The 13,917-nt window shown below is 35.7% G+C and overlaps 2 protein-coding genes across 11 annotated transcripts in view; one reads left to right on the forward strand and one right to left on the reverse strand.

Annotated features, from left to right (window-relative positions):
* Window positions 1-13,917, forward strand: part of LOC116157877 (uncharacterized) — a 696,771-nt gene that overhangs the window by 498,955 nt on the left and 183,899 nt on the right. The gene's annotated exons all lie outside the window — the stretch shown is intronic.
* Window positions 1-13,917, reverse strand: part of LOC116157898 (leucine-rich repeat-containing protein 37A) — a 196,702-nt gene that overhangs the window by 13,570 nt on the left and 169,215 nt on the right. For 8 of the 10 annotated variants that reach the window (XM_064495078.1, XM_064495077.1, XM_064495075.1 and 5 more), the window contains 5 exons: window positions 13,823-13,894; window positions 13,147-13,227; window positions 9,113-9,184; window positions 8,458-8,532; window positions 1,165-1,283 (listed from right to left, as the gene is read on the reverse strand). In XM_064495078.1, coding sequence (XP_064351148.1) covers window positions 1,165-1,283; window positions 8,458-8,532; window positions 9,113-9,184; window positions 13,147-13,227; window positions 13,823-13,894 — 419 coding nt within the window. The remainder of the gene's footprint in view (window positions 1-1,164; window positions 1,284-8,457; window positions 8,533-9,112; window positions 9,185-13,146; window positions 13,228-13,822; window positions 13,895-13,917) is intronic. The other 2 variants (XM_064495074.1, XM_064495076.1) reach the window with 2 other exon arrangements.

Here is a 13,917-nt window from a genome sequence, read left to right on the forward strand (position 1 = left end):
CAAAACTTTTTTTTAAATTAAAAAAAAAGGTTATAACTTTCTGAAGGTCATGTGTACCCCTGTGCAGCTGGGTCTCTCTTCCAGAAGGATTAAAAGTATTTTTGGTGGTGGTGGTTAGGGTCAGAGGAGGAGGTGAGGGTCAGAGGAAGAGGTGAAGGTTCAAGAGAAAGGAGGAACAAGAGGTCACAGACAGCCCGAAACCAGGGACAGAAGATCTAGGCACTAGGCCACAGCACCTAACACCTCTGATCTTGCTTTTGCTCACCGTAAAAGGAGATTTAAAATGCCTGTTCTGCCTACTTCAGGGGGACAAGGGAGTAATCAGTAAAAAAAAAAAAAAAAAAAGTTTGGAAAATGAGGAACGTTTTTATGTCAGTAGCAAAATGCTGTTATTTATAATGTGCTCCAGCTCATTGATAGGGACCAGTATTCAAGCTGTCTGGGCATGAAAGCACATTTGGGAAGTCATCAAGTTAAGTGCCAGTAAATCTAATGTATACAAAAATCTTTGAAAGCATCTTAGTGTTTTGTGGATAGAAATGCTTGAGATTCAGAGCAAGTTCAGAGCTGGACAGTCTAAGAATAAAAGAGCCATCCCATCCACTGGAAGGGCTAGGTAGCAGCTTCTGGTTATGGATCCAGAAACTCTCAGGCTCCAAATAAAACATAAAACACCACCACTTGTATTCTCTTATAAAACTGCAAAAATAAAATAAACAAAAAGGTATTTACACTTGCCCCAAAGACAAAGCGTACTTGAGACCTAATGGATATTAAATCAGTTTACAAACTGTGATGCACTGTATGAAAAAGTTCTCATTTGGGGGTAAGGCATCAAGCAGAGAGCACAGTATACAATGTGTGGTCATGAATGTTAATTCCCTTCCCGCTTCCATGCCTTTCTCTTGTTCCTCTATGTATGTGGATCAGTGACATTACTAAGCTAACAATGTAACTGAGGTATTATGAGTTTCATAATGTAACTGAGAATCTGACTTTTAGCAAAGGAGGGGGTCTTAGAAATGTAGGGAATTGAAACTCTGAATGAATGAATAAAAATAATTCTGTTACATCATTTGTTTAAACATTTTACCATCACCGATTAAAGATAGAAATTAAAAAAATAAAAATTTAAAAATTTCTTATCAGGCAATTCAGACTCACCACAACGTGTGGTGCTTGCCAGGCAGTCACTGTCACAGTGCAGCTTGACTGTCTTGCAGACAACTTCAATAGTAGTTTTAAATTGGCAGAGGCAGCAGGTCCTATGGCTAGGTAAGATCCTATAAATGGAAACAGAGAATTAAATTAGTGGTAAAGGAGTGACTTGAGTAGGGAGGCAGGCCAAGGCCACCACAGGGCAGTGAAGAAAGGAGTTCTTAGGGCACATGGCCTGGAGAATTGGACAGGGGCCAGTTGGCCAATTGCTGCTCTTAAGTGTTGTAAATAAATACAGAGGAGCACAGAAGTGCCCAACAGAAGGGTAAGGATGGCAGTGGGTGTCGGTGTGCCTAGAAAAAAGGTGACAGGGATTAGAACTGGGTGACACTGATCTGTAGTTTAATTCAGAAGTATCTCCTCCCAACCCTAAAGTCTCACTTTGGGTTGAGAGTGCATAGGAAGAGGGCAGACTTCTAAGAAGAGTCTGAGTAAGTCCCCAACTTCTGGAGTCCCTTTCTCAATTCCTAGTTGTGAGTAGGAAATATATTAGAAATTACTCTGGGGATTAAAAAAAACACTGTGGTTAAATCATAACAGATCACATTCGCCAACTCTGGATAACCTAAACATTCAAGAGAAAAACAATGAGGTAAAACACTTATATTAAAGAAGAGCATATGAGATCATAGTAATACTCAAAGTCGGGGGAGCACTTCTTTACAGAAGAATGCCAGCGAATAATGTAGAAGGACAGAGAGAGTTAGGGAAGTGCCATTTTGCAACTACAGTGTGACACTCAATTCAGAACGAAATTATCATTGATGCACACTTGGGTGAACAGTGTTTGAAAGTAGGATCTTCACTGACTCCAAACTATCACCCCATAGAATATTTACTAATTACCAAGGGAAAAGATAACTTTACAATGGAGAGATACGGAGATACCACTTTAATCAAGTGGTCAAACTTAGCATCAGGCAACCTGAAGTGATGAACTAGGAAGGCTATATCGCCAGGATATCTATTCTTCCTCAGAATGCTTACTTTGAATCTAATTAAGACACAGACAAATTAAGATTCAGACAAATTTTATACAAAACTGGCCTAGGCTCTGCAAAAATGCCAATGTCATAGAAGATCAACAGCAATGACAAAAAATCAGTAGAGAAATATTCTAGGTTAAAGGAAACAAAGACGTGACATGAAATGCCTAATCTTCGATTGGACCCTGTATCTAAACTAAACAGACTTAAGAATGTTATTCACTTCTGGCCCAGATGAAGTAACAGGGAAATATTTCATCTCCTATCTGAAACATTGGGGGGGGCAGACTAAATATATGAAACAGTTTTCAAGAAATTGGACCACTTGCCATAACGTTCACTCATCCCCAAGAGATGGGAAATAAAAATGAAGTGGTCCCTATGACTCCCCTAGTTTACATCGTTCAGAGAGTTTCCAGGTCATGGTACAGGGAGAAGAGACTCAGGCAGAAACTGGAGGACTCCCTGACTGAGGAACTGGAAGAGTCCAGGAAAACCAAGGTGACTAGAGTTCACAAAGCACAGCACTAGAGAGAAAAGAGGTGCACAGGCAAAGAACTCTGGAGATACGCAGAGGGATCTCTTGAGTATTCAACAAAGTACTGGTCAGTGCATGTGTGTGAGGAGTTACTTGAGGCCAGGAAAAGAACCACATGAAAGGATTAATGATGAGGATAACTGGATGTGACACAGTGTTGGGAATAGTACCCATCCCTACAGGCCAGATGCTCAGAAAAGCCTTCTCTCAGTAGTTGTGAATGATAAGCTCTAGGCTAGAGGCTACTTCTGGTCATACCTAATCCAAAAGGATAAAACTGACTTCACCCAAAACAAAGCTCAAGCATATTTATAGGAATATAAAAATATGTAGAACACCATAAACTAAAATTCACAATGTCTGGAATCAAATGAAAAATTACCAAGCATGCAAAGGAGGAGGAAAATATGTACCATATTGAGGAGAAGCAGCCATCAATCAAAACTAACCCAAAATCTATACAGATGTTAGTTTCAGCAGAACAGGACATTTTAATAGGTATTATAACTACTGGCAGATGTTAAAAACCCAGATTAAAGACTGAAAATGTGAAGTATAGGCATGGAAGAAATAAAATAGACCCAAATTGAGCTTCCAGAGGTTAAAAACAATGTGTTCAAATGAAAAGGACACTGGATGGGATTAATGGTAGATTAGACACTGCACAAGAAAGGATCAGTGAATATTAAGGAAATATCCAAAATGAAACACAAAGAGAAACAAGACAAATCAACAAAAACGAACACAGCATCATTTGATGAGCTGTGCAACAACTTCAAGTGGCCTAATACATGTGTACTTAGAGTCCACGAAGGAGACATACAAAAAACTGAATAATGGCCAAAAATTTTCCAAAATGCTAAAACATGATAAATCCACAAAGCCAAGGTCAATGAACATTAAGCATTAGAAACACGGATAAAACTAAACCAAGGCACAAATCATAATCAAATTGCTCAAAGCCAGCAATAAATAGAAACTCTTAACAGAAGCCGGAGGAAAAAACTATGCATTACATAAAGAGGAACAAAGAGGAACAGTGACAGCCAATTTTTTTTTTGTTGGAAACAATGTAAGCCAGAACTCAGTGGAATAACACCTTTAAAGTACTCAACTGGGGAAAGGGGTACCCAACAATTACCAAGCTAGAATTCTATACCCAGATCTTTCAAAAACAAAAGTAAAATAAAGACTATCTCAGACATACAAAAGCGGAAAGAATTAATCACCAGTAGACTTTCACTGGAAGAGATACTAAAGGAAGTATTTTTAAGCAGATGGAAATATGGGTCTACACAAAAGAATAAGAACACCGGAACTGGTAACCACACAGGTAAATAAATAATATTTTTCTTATTAAATATCTTTAAAATGTAACTGATCATTAAATGAAAGAAAAAAAAAAAACCAATACAGTGTGCTGTTTATAACATAAGTAAAAATAAATTATACAAAAACAGTAGCACAAAGGCCAGGAGAGGAAGAATGGAAGTACACTACTGTGAGGTTCCTATATTGTCCATGAAATTGTATAATATCACTTGAAGACAAACTGTGATAAATTAAATATGTACAACTATAAACTATAAAGCAACCACTAAAGTAACAAAACCTGAACTATAACTAGTTAGCCAACAAAGGAAATAAAATAAAATAATAAATTGTACTCAATCCAAAAGCAGGAAGAAAAAGAGGAAAACAGAAACAAAGCACAGATGGAACAAATAGGAAACAAATAGCAAGATAAAAGATTTGAATGTAATCACATCAATAAACACATTGAATATAAATACTCTAATCATCCTAATTAAAACAGTTGTCACACTAGACAAAAAAAAGCAAAAGCCAACTATATACTGTGTATAAGAACTATTTTCAATAGAAAAATAACAGGTTTAAAGGATGGAAAAATTTGTTCCAATCACACTAATGTAAAAAAAGCTGGAGTGGTTATATTTAAGACAAAGTCAGTGTCAAAACAAAGAATATTGCTAGGGATAAAGAAGGTTATTTCATTATGAGAGAAGGTCAATCAATGAAGAAGGAAGGCATAACCTAAAAATTTATGCGCCTGATTACAGAACTTCAAAATCTATGAGGAGGAATGACAATGGCAAGGAGAAACAAACAAAAAACCTACCATTATAGTTAGGGATTTCAATATTCCTCTCTCAATAATTGATAGAATAGGTAGGTAGAAAATCAGTAAGGATACAGAAGACGTGAACAGCACTATCAACCTACTTGACCAAATTGACATTTATAGAACACTCCACCCAAATCAGCGGAATACACATTTTCCTCCAGGTGGACACGTAACATTTACCAAAACAGACCATATTCTGGTGTATTCCAACAAATTATTGGCTATAAAACAAGTCTTAATAAATTTAAAATGATTTCAGTCATTCAGTATGTCTCTGACCACAATGGAATTAAATTAGAAACTAACAAATCTGAAAAATCTCCAAATATTTGGAAATTAAAGAACACACTTCAAAGTAACCTTATAGTCAAAGAATAAGTCAAAGGGAAATTAGAAACAATTTTGAATCGACTGAAACTGAAAACATCAACATGTGGTTTATTGCTAACGCCATACTCAGCTTCTTCAGCTTCCACCTTAAACTAGAAAAAGAAGGACAATTTAATCAGAGAGTAAGAGAAGAAAGAAAATAATAAAGATCAAAGTAGAAAGAAAAGGGAAAACAGAAAAATACTACAACTATTGAAAGGATAATGAGAATATAATGAAATACTTTATACCAATAAATTCAAGATGGAATGGATGAATTTCTGGAAAGATGTGCACTACTAAAGTTTACTCGAGAATGAATACATAACTTAAATAGCATCATTAAAGAAATTGGATGTGCACTTTAAAACCTTCCCACAAAGAAAGCTTCAAGCCCGCATAGCTTCACTGGTAAATTCTACCAAACATTTAAGGAACAACTAATACCAATTTTACACAAACTCTATCAGAATGTTGAAGAGGAGGGAATAGTTCTCAAATCATTTATAAGGCCAAATTCAACATATCAAAACTGGACAGTGACATTACAAGAAAAGAAGACTACAGACCAATATTTCTCATAAACACAGGTGTAAAAATTCTTAGCAAAACTTTAGCCTATCAAATCAAGTAATATATAAAAAGATGATACATCATGACCAAGTAGGGTTTATCTCAGCAATGCAAACTTGGTTTAATATTTGAAAATCAATGTAATTTATTCAAGTTAAAATACTAAAAAAGAAAAACCATATGATCATGTAAATAGACACAGAAAAAATATGACAAAATCTAACATCCATTCCTGATTAAAGAAAAAAGCAGGCCGCAGGAAACTAGGAATGCCAGAAAGCTTCCTCAACTTGATAAATGCCTTCCACAAAAAACCTAACATCATATTTAATGGGGAAAGACAAAGTGCTTTCTCTCCACAATCAGGCAAGGATGTCCACCCTCATTACTTCTATTAGATACTGCACTGAAGGGTCTAGCCAGTGCAAGAGGGCAAGAAAAATAACAAACAAACAAACAAACAAATAAATAAACAAAATTCACAATGGAAAGGAGGAAGTAAAACTTTATTTGCAAATGACATGATTATGTAGAAAACCTGATGGAATCTACAAAAAAACTAGTGAAACTAATAAATGAGTTTACTAAATTTGCAGAGTGCAAGACCAATATACCAAAAACTAATTTCTCTCAACAAATAATCAGAAATTAAAGTTTTAAAACACTACTTACAGTAGCATTAAAAGTATAAAATACTTAAGAAAAACTCTGACAAAAGATGTAGAACATCTGCACACTGAAAATTATAAAATATTGCTGGGAAAAATTAAGGAAGACGTAAGTAAATGGAGAGATATAACGTATTCATGGATCAGATGATTCAATATTGTTACGATGTCAACTCTTCCCAAATTGATTTACAGATCTAAATCCCAGTAGGCTTTTCTATAGAAAGTGACAAGCTAATTCTAAACTTCACATGGAAATGTGAAGTTCCTAGAATAACTGAAACAACTATGAAAAAGAGCAAAGTTGGAGAACACCACCTGATTTCAAGACTTATGAAGCTATGTTTTCAAGATATTCTGATAGTAGTGGAAAGATAGACAAAAAGATCAAAGGAACAAAACGTAAAGTCCAAAACTAGAGTGATATGGGCAAATGACTTTTAGCTTCAAAGGCAGTTGAGTAGAGAAAGAATAGTCTTTTGAACAAATTTTGCTGGAATAATTGAAGATCCACAAAAAAAAAAAAAAAAAAAAAGAAAAAAATCCAAACCATATATAAATGAAATCAAATTGGTTCAAAGATCTTTACATAAAATCTAAAAGTATAAAACTTTCAGAAGAAAATGGGAAATTTTTTATGACCTTGACTTAAACAAGATTTCATAGACACAACACCAAAAGCATTGTCCATTAAAAAAACCCAGACAAATATGACATGATCAAATTTAAGAATTTCAGCCCTGTGAAAGACTCTTGAGAGAATGAAGTTCAATCACAGAATACTTAACAAATTACATATTGAATAAAGGATTTGTTTCCAGAATATATAAAGAACACTCAAAACTCAATCAAAAATATAGACAAAAAATTCAAAGATACATAGATGGAAAAGAAGCATATGAAAAGATGTTTGACATGATTAATCGTTAGGGATGCTACACTGAGATGCCACTATGTAACTATTAAACTATCTAAAGTTAAAAATAATGATCATAGCAACTGTTGGCAAAAATGTGAAGAAAACGGAACTCTCATACCCTGCTGGTAGACATGTAAAATGGCTGGACAATTATGGAAAATAGTTTTTTAATTTAAACATACACGTACGAATGATCCAGCCACCCTACTGGCAGGTATTTACCCAAGACAAATGGAAGTATACATACATACCTAATAGAGAGGTTAAAATTTTTCTTAAAACCTGAAATATAAGGATCAGGTAAAGCTGTGGAGCAACTGCAACTCTCATGCACTGCTAACGGGAATGCAGAATGGTACAGTCACTGTAGAAAAGTTTAGCAGTTTCTTAAAAAGTTAAACATGCACTTGGCATAGGATGCAGCAATCCCACCCTTAGGTATTTTGTCCCAAAAAAACGAAAACATATATTCACATAGAATGTATGTTTACACATACATGAGGGGTTTTAGCGGCTTTATTCAAAACAGCCAGAAAACCAGAAACAATTCAAATGTTCACCCCCTGATGAATGCATAAAGAACTGTATATCCACACAACTGGACCACTACTCAGCAATAAAGAGAAATGAACTATGGACAGGTATAACAGCATGGATGAATCTCCAGGGACTGGCTAAGTGAAACAAGCCAAAAACAAAAGGCCACATACCCTATGACTTAACTTACAAGGCATTCTGGAAAAGGCAAAGTTATAGGGACAACAATCAGATTGCTGTTTGCCAGGGTTGGTGGTGGGAGGAGGGGACTGACCTCAGAGGGACATGAGGTGACTATTGGGGCTGCAGAAGTTTTCTATATCTCAGATGTGGCAGTGGCTATATAACTACACATTTGTCAAAACACAGCAAACTCTGTAAAAAGAGTAAATTCTACTATATGAAAATTATGAAACTTATACAACAATAAAGCTGACTTAAGAGAATAATAAAACTTATAAAAAGCAATTAACTGAAAATAAATGTAATACAAATCAACTTACAGTGTTTTCAATTCAACGCTTATCATGAGGATTCTTTCTATTGTTGTAAGCGAGACTTCTGTTTTTCCCAGGTCTCTGAAGGAAAAGCCCAAAGAGGCATGATTTAAACCCAAAGCAAAAATTCTACACTTAAAAAGATAATTAATATGTGATTATTTCAATTCTGGCTTCTTACTTGCCATAGACAGTAATCCCAGGGAGCTCTTATTGAAGAAATTTAAATTTATTTGCATCATTAAATTACTGACCTCGGTGCTGAACAGGACCATCTTTTTCTTTTTTTTTTCCTTTTCTTTTCCTTTTTTTTTTTTTTTTTTAACCATTATCCTACCTCTCAATCTCAACTACATCCACCTGTGTTGAATACTTTTTTTTTTTTTAAATAATATACACTTTATTCCATTTTGCTTTCTGGGATAAATCTTATTTTTACATGTTTGATCTCTATAAGTGTTTTTCAACACAATTTTCTTCCTCTGCTGGCTGCCTTACTCATATACATTCTTTCTTAATCCTTTTCTTTACCAATAACTCTTACCTCAATAACGCAGTTAAAATTTAAATTATGACTTCTTAGCCAAAATCCTCAATCTCTGATGAAAGTAAAAAAGAGCAGAAATCAACTCAAGAGCCGTAAGACTGTTGCAATACTTACAAATATCGTAATGCTGGCAATTTAAAAAGATAAGAATCTTCAACTGTTGTCAAAGGATTATGACTGAGATTTCTGAAAAATAGAATGGCAGTAAAATTATCTGCATTTTCAATAATGTTCATGAAAGTTTATATTCATTTTTTTGGTATGAAACTTAAAGGTAAAAAGGAGTCATTTTCTGAATTTACCTACAAATCACCCGTAGAATTTGTAAAGCTCTCTTCATTTGGGAACTACCCAGGTGTCTAGATGATAAAGTAGAGAACAGAAAGAGAAAAAAATAGAGGGAGAAGTGGATAGGAAAGAAAAAAATATGCTAAAGAACTTTTTAGGTCAAAAACCCTAGAAGGGACTATGCTGGTAGGAAGCCCTTCCTCTGTAAGAAATACTATTTCTAGTGTCCTCTGTAAATCAAGGCATTTTTCTTTCATCTCTAGAAAATTTTTAAATTGCATGTTTTAAACTGCCCAGTTAAAGACAAAAGTGGGACCAATCCCTTGCTTCTGGAGCTGAAGAGAAAAATACAAGAGGAACTGGGGAGACCCACACTCCCATTGCACACTCCCATGTGTGTTCTTCTGTCACAGCCTTTGCTACTGTGTGTGGGGTCACCTCCTTACTTCTAAGTCTCCTGGATTGTCAGCTCCATGAGAGCAAGGACTATAATTTATTGTCATTGTCATCTCTGTGCCTGACACAGTGCCTAGTATTTATTAGGTACTTAAGAAATGTTTGTTGAACAAATGCCATTTTGTTTATATATCAACAAAGTGACAAATTCATTTTCTGAGCAAATTTTTATTCCAAAATGCTGGAATAGATTTTCTTCTCAATTCTTTGAAACAAAGAAGAAAAAGAAAAAAAAATTTTTAAAAACCCAAAAGAAACAAGAAGAAAGAAAATTTGCCTTTAGGTTAATTAACTCTATTCAAGAATCATTAGTGTACTTGTGCAGAATATTGTAAAGGTAATCACAACTAATGCCTTTTGGATTGCCAGGTATCTATGATCAACATTTAATATTTAATCCTCACAGTAACCTTATGCAATAAATATTATTATCCCATTTTACAAATGAGGAAACCAAGGCACAGAGAAGGTATATAACTTGTCCTAACTCGTCAAGCTAGTAAGAAGCAGAGCTGGAATTTGAACTCAGATCTGACTCCAAAGCCTGTGTTTAACCTGTATTTAAAAAAAGAAGAAGAAGAAAAAAAAGGAGTGTGTTTAAAATAATTTATTACTTTAACCTTAATTTTGAGGGCACTAAATATAGAAATACCTTTTCAAATTTCATCTCCCAATCTGCGAGAGCCTCTATGAGAATCACACTTTCTCTTATATTTCTTTTCTTCAAATATCTCCCATGATTAACTACTTAATTAGCCTATGGTCATTGAGGTTTTAGATTTTAAACCATGTTGCAGGCTAATCAGTAAAAATGGTGGAGTGAGGACATCTGAAAATTCATCCCTCCATAAAACAACAACAAAAAAACTCACAAAAATTGTCAGAATCAACTTTCTCAGAACTCTGGAAATTTAACCAATGGGCTTGTGGCAATCTGGGGAGTAATTTATTTAAGAAAAACACATTAACTTCTGTCAGGACAGTGAGATCTGTGTTGCTTTCACTTGTCCTAGACCTTTGCTCTCCATGACAGTGGGAGCCTTCAAACATAGCCCATGTCCTAATAACAAAAACCTTCCCCAACTTGGGAAAGGAGACAGTCACCCACGTCAAGGAAGTGCAGAGTTCCACACAGGATCCACTCAAAGAGGAGCACACCAAGTCACACAGTAATCAAAGTGACAAAAATCAAGGACAAGGAGAAAATATTAAACTTAGCAGTACCAGTACCTCCTCGGAGAATAAATAAATAAGAGTTACCTCCCACCACCAAAACAAAACACAAAGGTAAAAACGGTGCTTTATTAATTAATTAGCTCTTGGCTCATCTTTGAGGGGGACTTCACATTCAAAATAGACTCTAGCACACCTCTCACTTGTTCACCTGGGGTTTGTCAATAACATAGAGGTTTCATTCAAGAAACCATCTGAGTTATAATTACCTGAAACTCACCCAGGCTTTGTGGGTCTTGAACCTCACCTACTTGGGAAAAACCCTGTCTAATAAAAACATGCAAAGTTATGAACACAAAAATCGCTAGGACCCATCCCAAGACCTTGGAAGGGACCTAGGCAAGTGGGGAGCCCTGCAGCTTCAGCTTCATTTAATTGATCATAAATCCACCTCAGCTGGGGCCCTTTTCCAGACTTATTTAATGCAGGGATAAATATTATTTGAACTTATAAACACCTCAGTAATGTAATAGGCAACAAAATGACAACTCAAGGGGTGGCACATTCTAGACTTTCTAGATTTGGTACAAAACAAAGGAGGAGCCCAGCCCCCAGCACACACTTACTGTATTCTCACAATCTTTTGAAAGTAACTGTGAATGAATTTTAGGAAAACAATATTAATTTATTTCCAACACCAGCTCTGATTCTTTCATTAACTTTTTCTGCCACTTCAGATGAACACAGAAATTGAAGAAGATCAGGCTCGTGCCTCTTGCATGACCATCCTTTCTAACCCACCACTCATTTTCTGCTTCCTTGCTTCCCTACTTGGCTACCCTGCTGCAGAGATGCTAGCATGGCTCTCATAAGTTTTACCATCAATTTTCTTCCAGTATGAAAGTTTCTTGGGGACAAAATCTTTGGCCTATTCTTCTTTGTAACCCCAGCACTTAGTGAAGTGCAGACACACAGTGCACATGGCACTCAGCGGATGTTTTCCAATAAATTCAGTCATTTTTATCAATTGTGATTCCACAATTCTTTTTCCCCTGGCTCGCCTACAGAACCATAAGGAAACTTAGGTTCTTATGAGACTCTTGGTGTTATAAAATGTTTAGGAAAGGTCATGAGTTTAAGACATGGTACCAATGCTACTAAAACCTCTTGGCGGAGGGACCTAAGGAGCCCACTGCCCGGTGCACTGGCAAGAGAAAAACTGACCCTCCATTCTCTTTCCACAAGTTAGGCACCAGCAAGCTAATGAAGGGGGGAGGGAGGCTGCCCCTGGTGGGCATCTGCAGAACTGTTAGTCCAGCTCCAGACGCACCCTCGACACCTTCATTAACCCAAAGTGAACTTTGTGAAACTGCATTTCTGAACCAGAAGACAAATAGGAGAGTCTTTTCCAAAGCCTGATTTAGAGGAGGCTCTTCACCTTGAGTCTAAAATCCCCTTCAGGCCACTGAACCTACCTGCTGTCATCTGCTTGTGACATGGAGAAATCACAGAATTTTCAAGGTTCTGAAAAACCCACACTTCTTATTAGAAGTAGTCAGAAAAGAAAGTATAGAGAATTCAGCTATAGCAATGTATCTTCTTTATATTTTTCACATTACAGCTTAACACAAACATCCATACCTCAAAGGTTCCTATTGGCCACAGATCATTCACCTCAGACTAATATAGACTTTTTGAAAAATAATGTTTTGTGTAGTTGGGAAGAGAGGTGGGTGTCCAGGAATTCTTTCCGCTTTACCATTTAAAAGAAGCTAATACTTGAGAAGGCACCCATACCTATTGCTCCCTGAAGAATTTTGGGCTAAACTTAGTTCTTTGCAGCTCTGTGCTGCATACATTTTAAGTAGTTAGGAATTTTGCACATGAGCAGGAATTAAAATCAAAAGTGTAATTTCAAGTACTATTTGCATATTGGAGCAACAACAATGGGATTCCATGACAATGCTAATTTGAGTGTTCCTGTTGGGTGCTTTTTATTTTATTGCTCGTGCCAAACATCAGTACTAGGGAAAGCAAAGTGTTCCATATATGAGTTAGACAAGTCTCATGGCCTCTTTGTACCTTAGTTTTCTCATTAAAAAAAAAAAAAGAAAAAAAAAGAATGGATTTCAAGACATAATTTCTAGAATCCATAGTGAGCTTACACCCAGATAACCAATTACCAATAACCAAAACATAGTTTTTTACATGTATTTATCTATTGCACTTACATCATCTGTAAAAACTGCATTCCATGCCAGGCCTGGAACGTTCCAAAGCTCAGGTCTACTATTAAATTACAACCAAGATTGCTAGAAAAAAGAAAAAAAAAAAAGACACGAGCAAAAGAAGAAGAAAAAAATATCCTATCAGAACTTTAACCTTTGGCAGTAATTCTAATTTATATACAATGAAACATGACCTCATTATCCTTTCAATACACTAAAGAAATCTCAGTGTGGAAAATAGTTGCTTGTGAGTTATAGTTTCATGATTATATACATGGTGCATTAGATACAAAACGGTAAATCCTCAATAAATATTTGCGATAAGTGATCCTTTCTTCTCTAGCAAAGGGCAGTACTACTGACATTTTGGGCCAGACAACTTTTTGTTGTGGGGGGCTGTCTAGTACCCTGTAGGGGGTTTAGCAGCATCTCTGGCCTCTGTCCACCAGAATGCAGCAGCATACCTACAGTTCTGATAACCAAAAATGTGTCCAGACATTGCCAAATGTCATCTGAGTGCAAATCTTTGTGAGAGACAAAAAGGGTTAGCTACATAATTCTAGTAGATTTCTAAACAAAAATTTTAATGTTTCCAAATCAGTAGCAAATTAATTATTTATAATCATATTTATAATTTTATAAAAATTCCCAACATAATGAAGTTATAATTGTAACTTACACAAACTCCAGAAAAGGTAGTGATTCAAATGTACCGCTTTCAATAAACTGTATTTTATTGCAAGATAAATCTCTAGGAAAAGGAAAAGGAAAAGG

This window comes from Camelus dromedarius, chromosome 16 (assembly GCF_036321535.1).
Source record: "Camelus dromedarius isolate mCamDro1 chromosome 16, mCamDro1.pat, whole genome shotgun sequence".
Lineage (NCBI taxonomy): Eukaryota > Metazoa > Chordata > Mammalia > Artiodactyla > Camelidae > Camelus > Camelus dromedarius.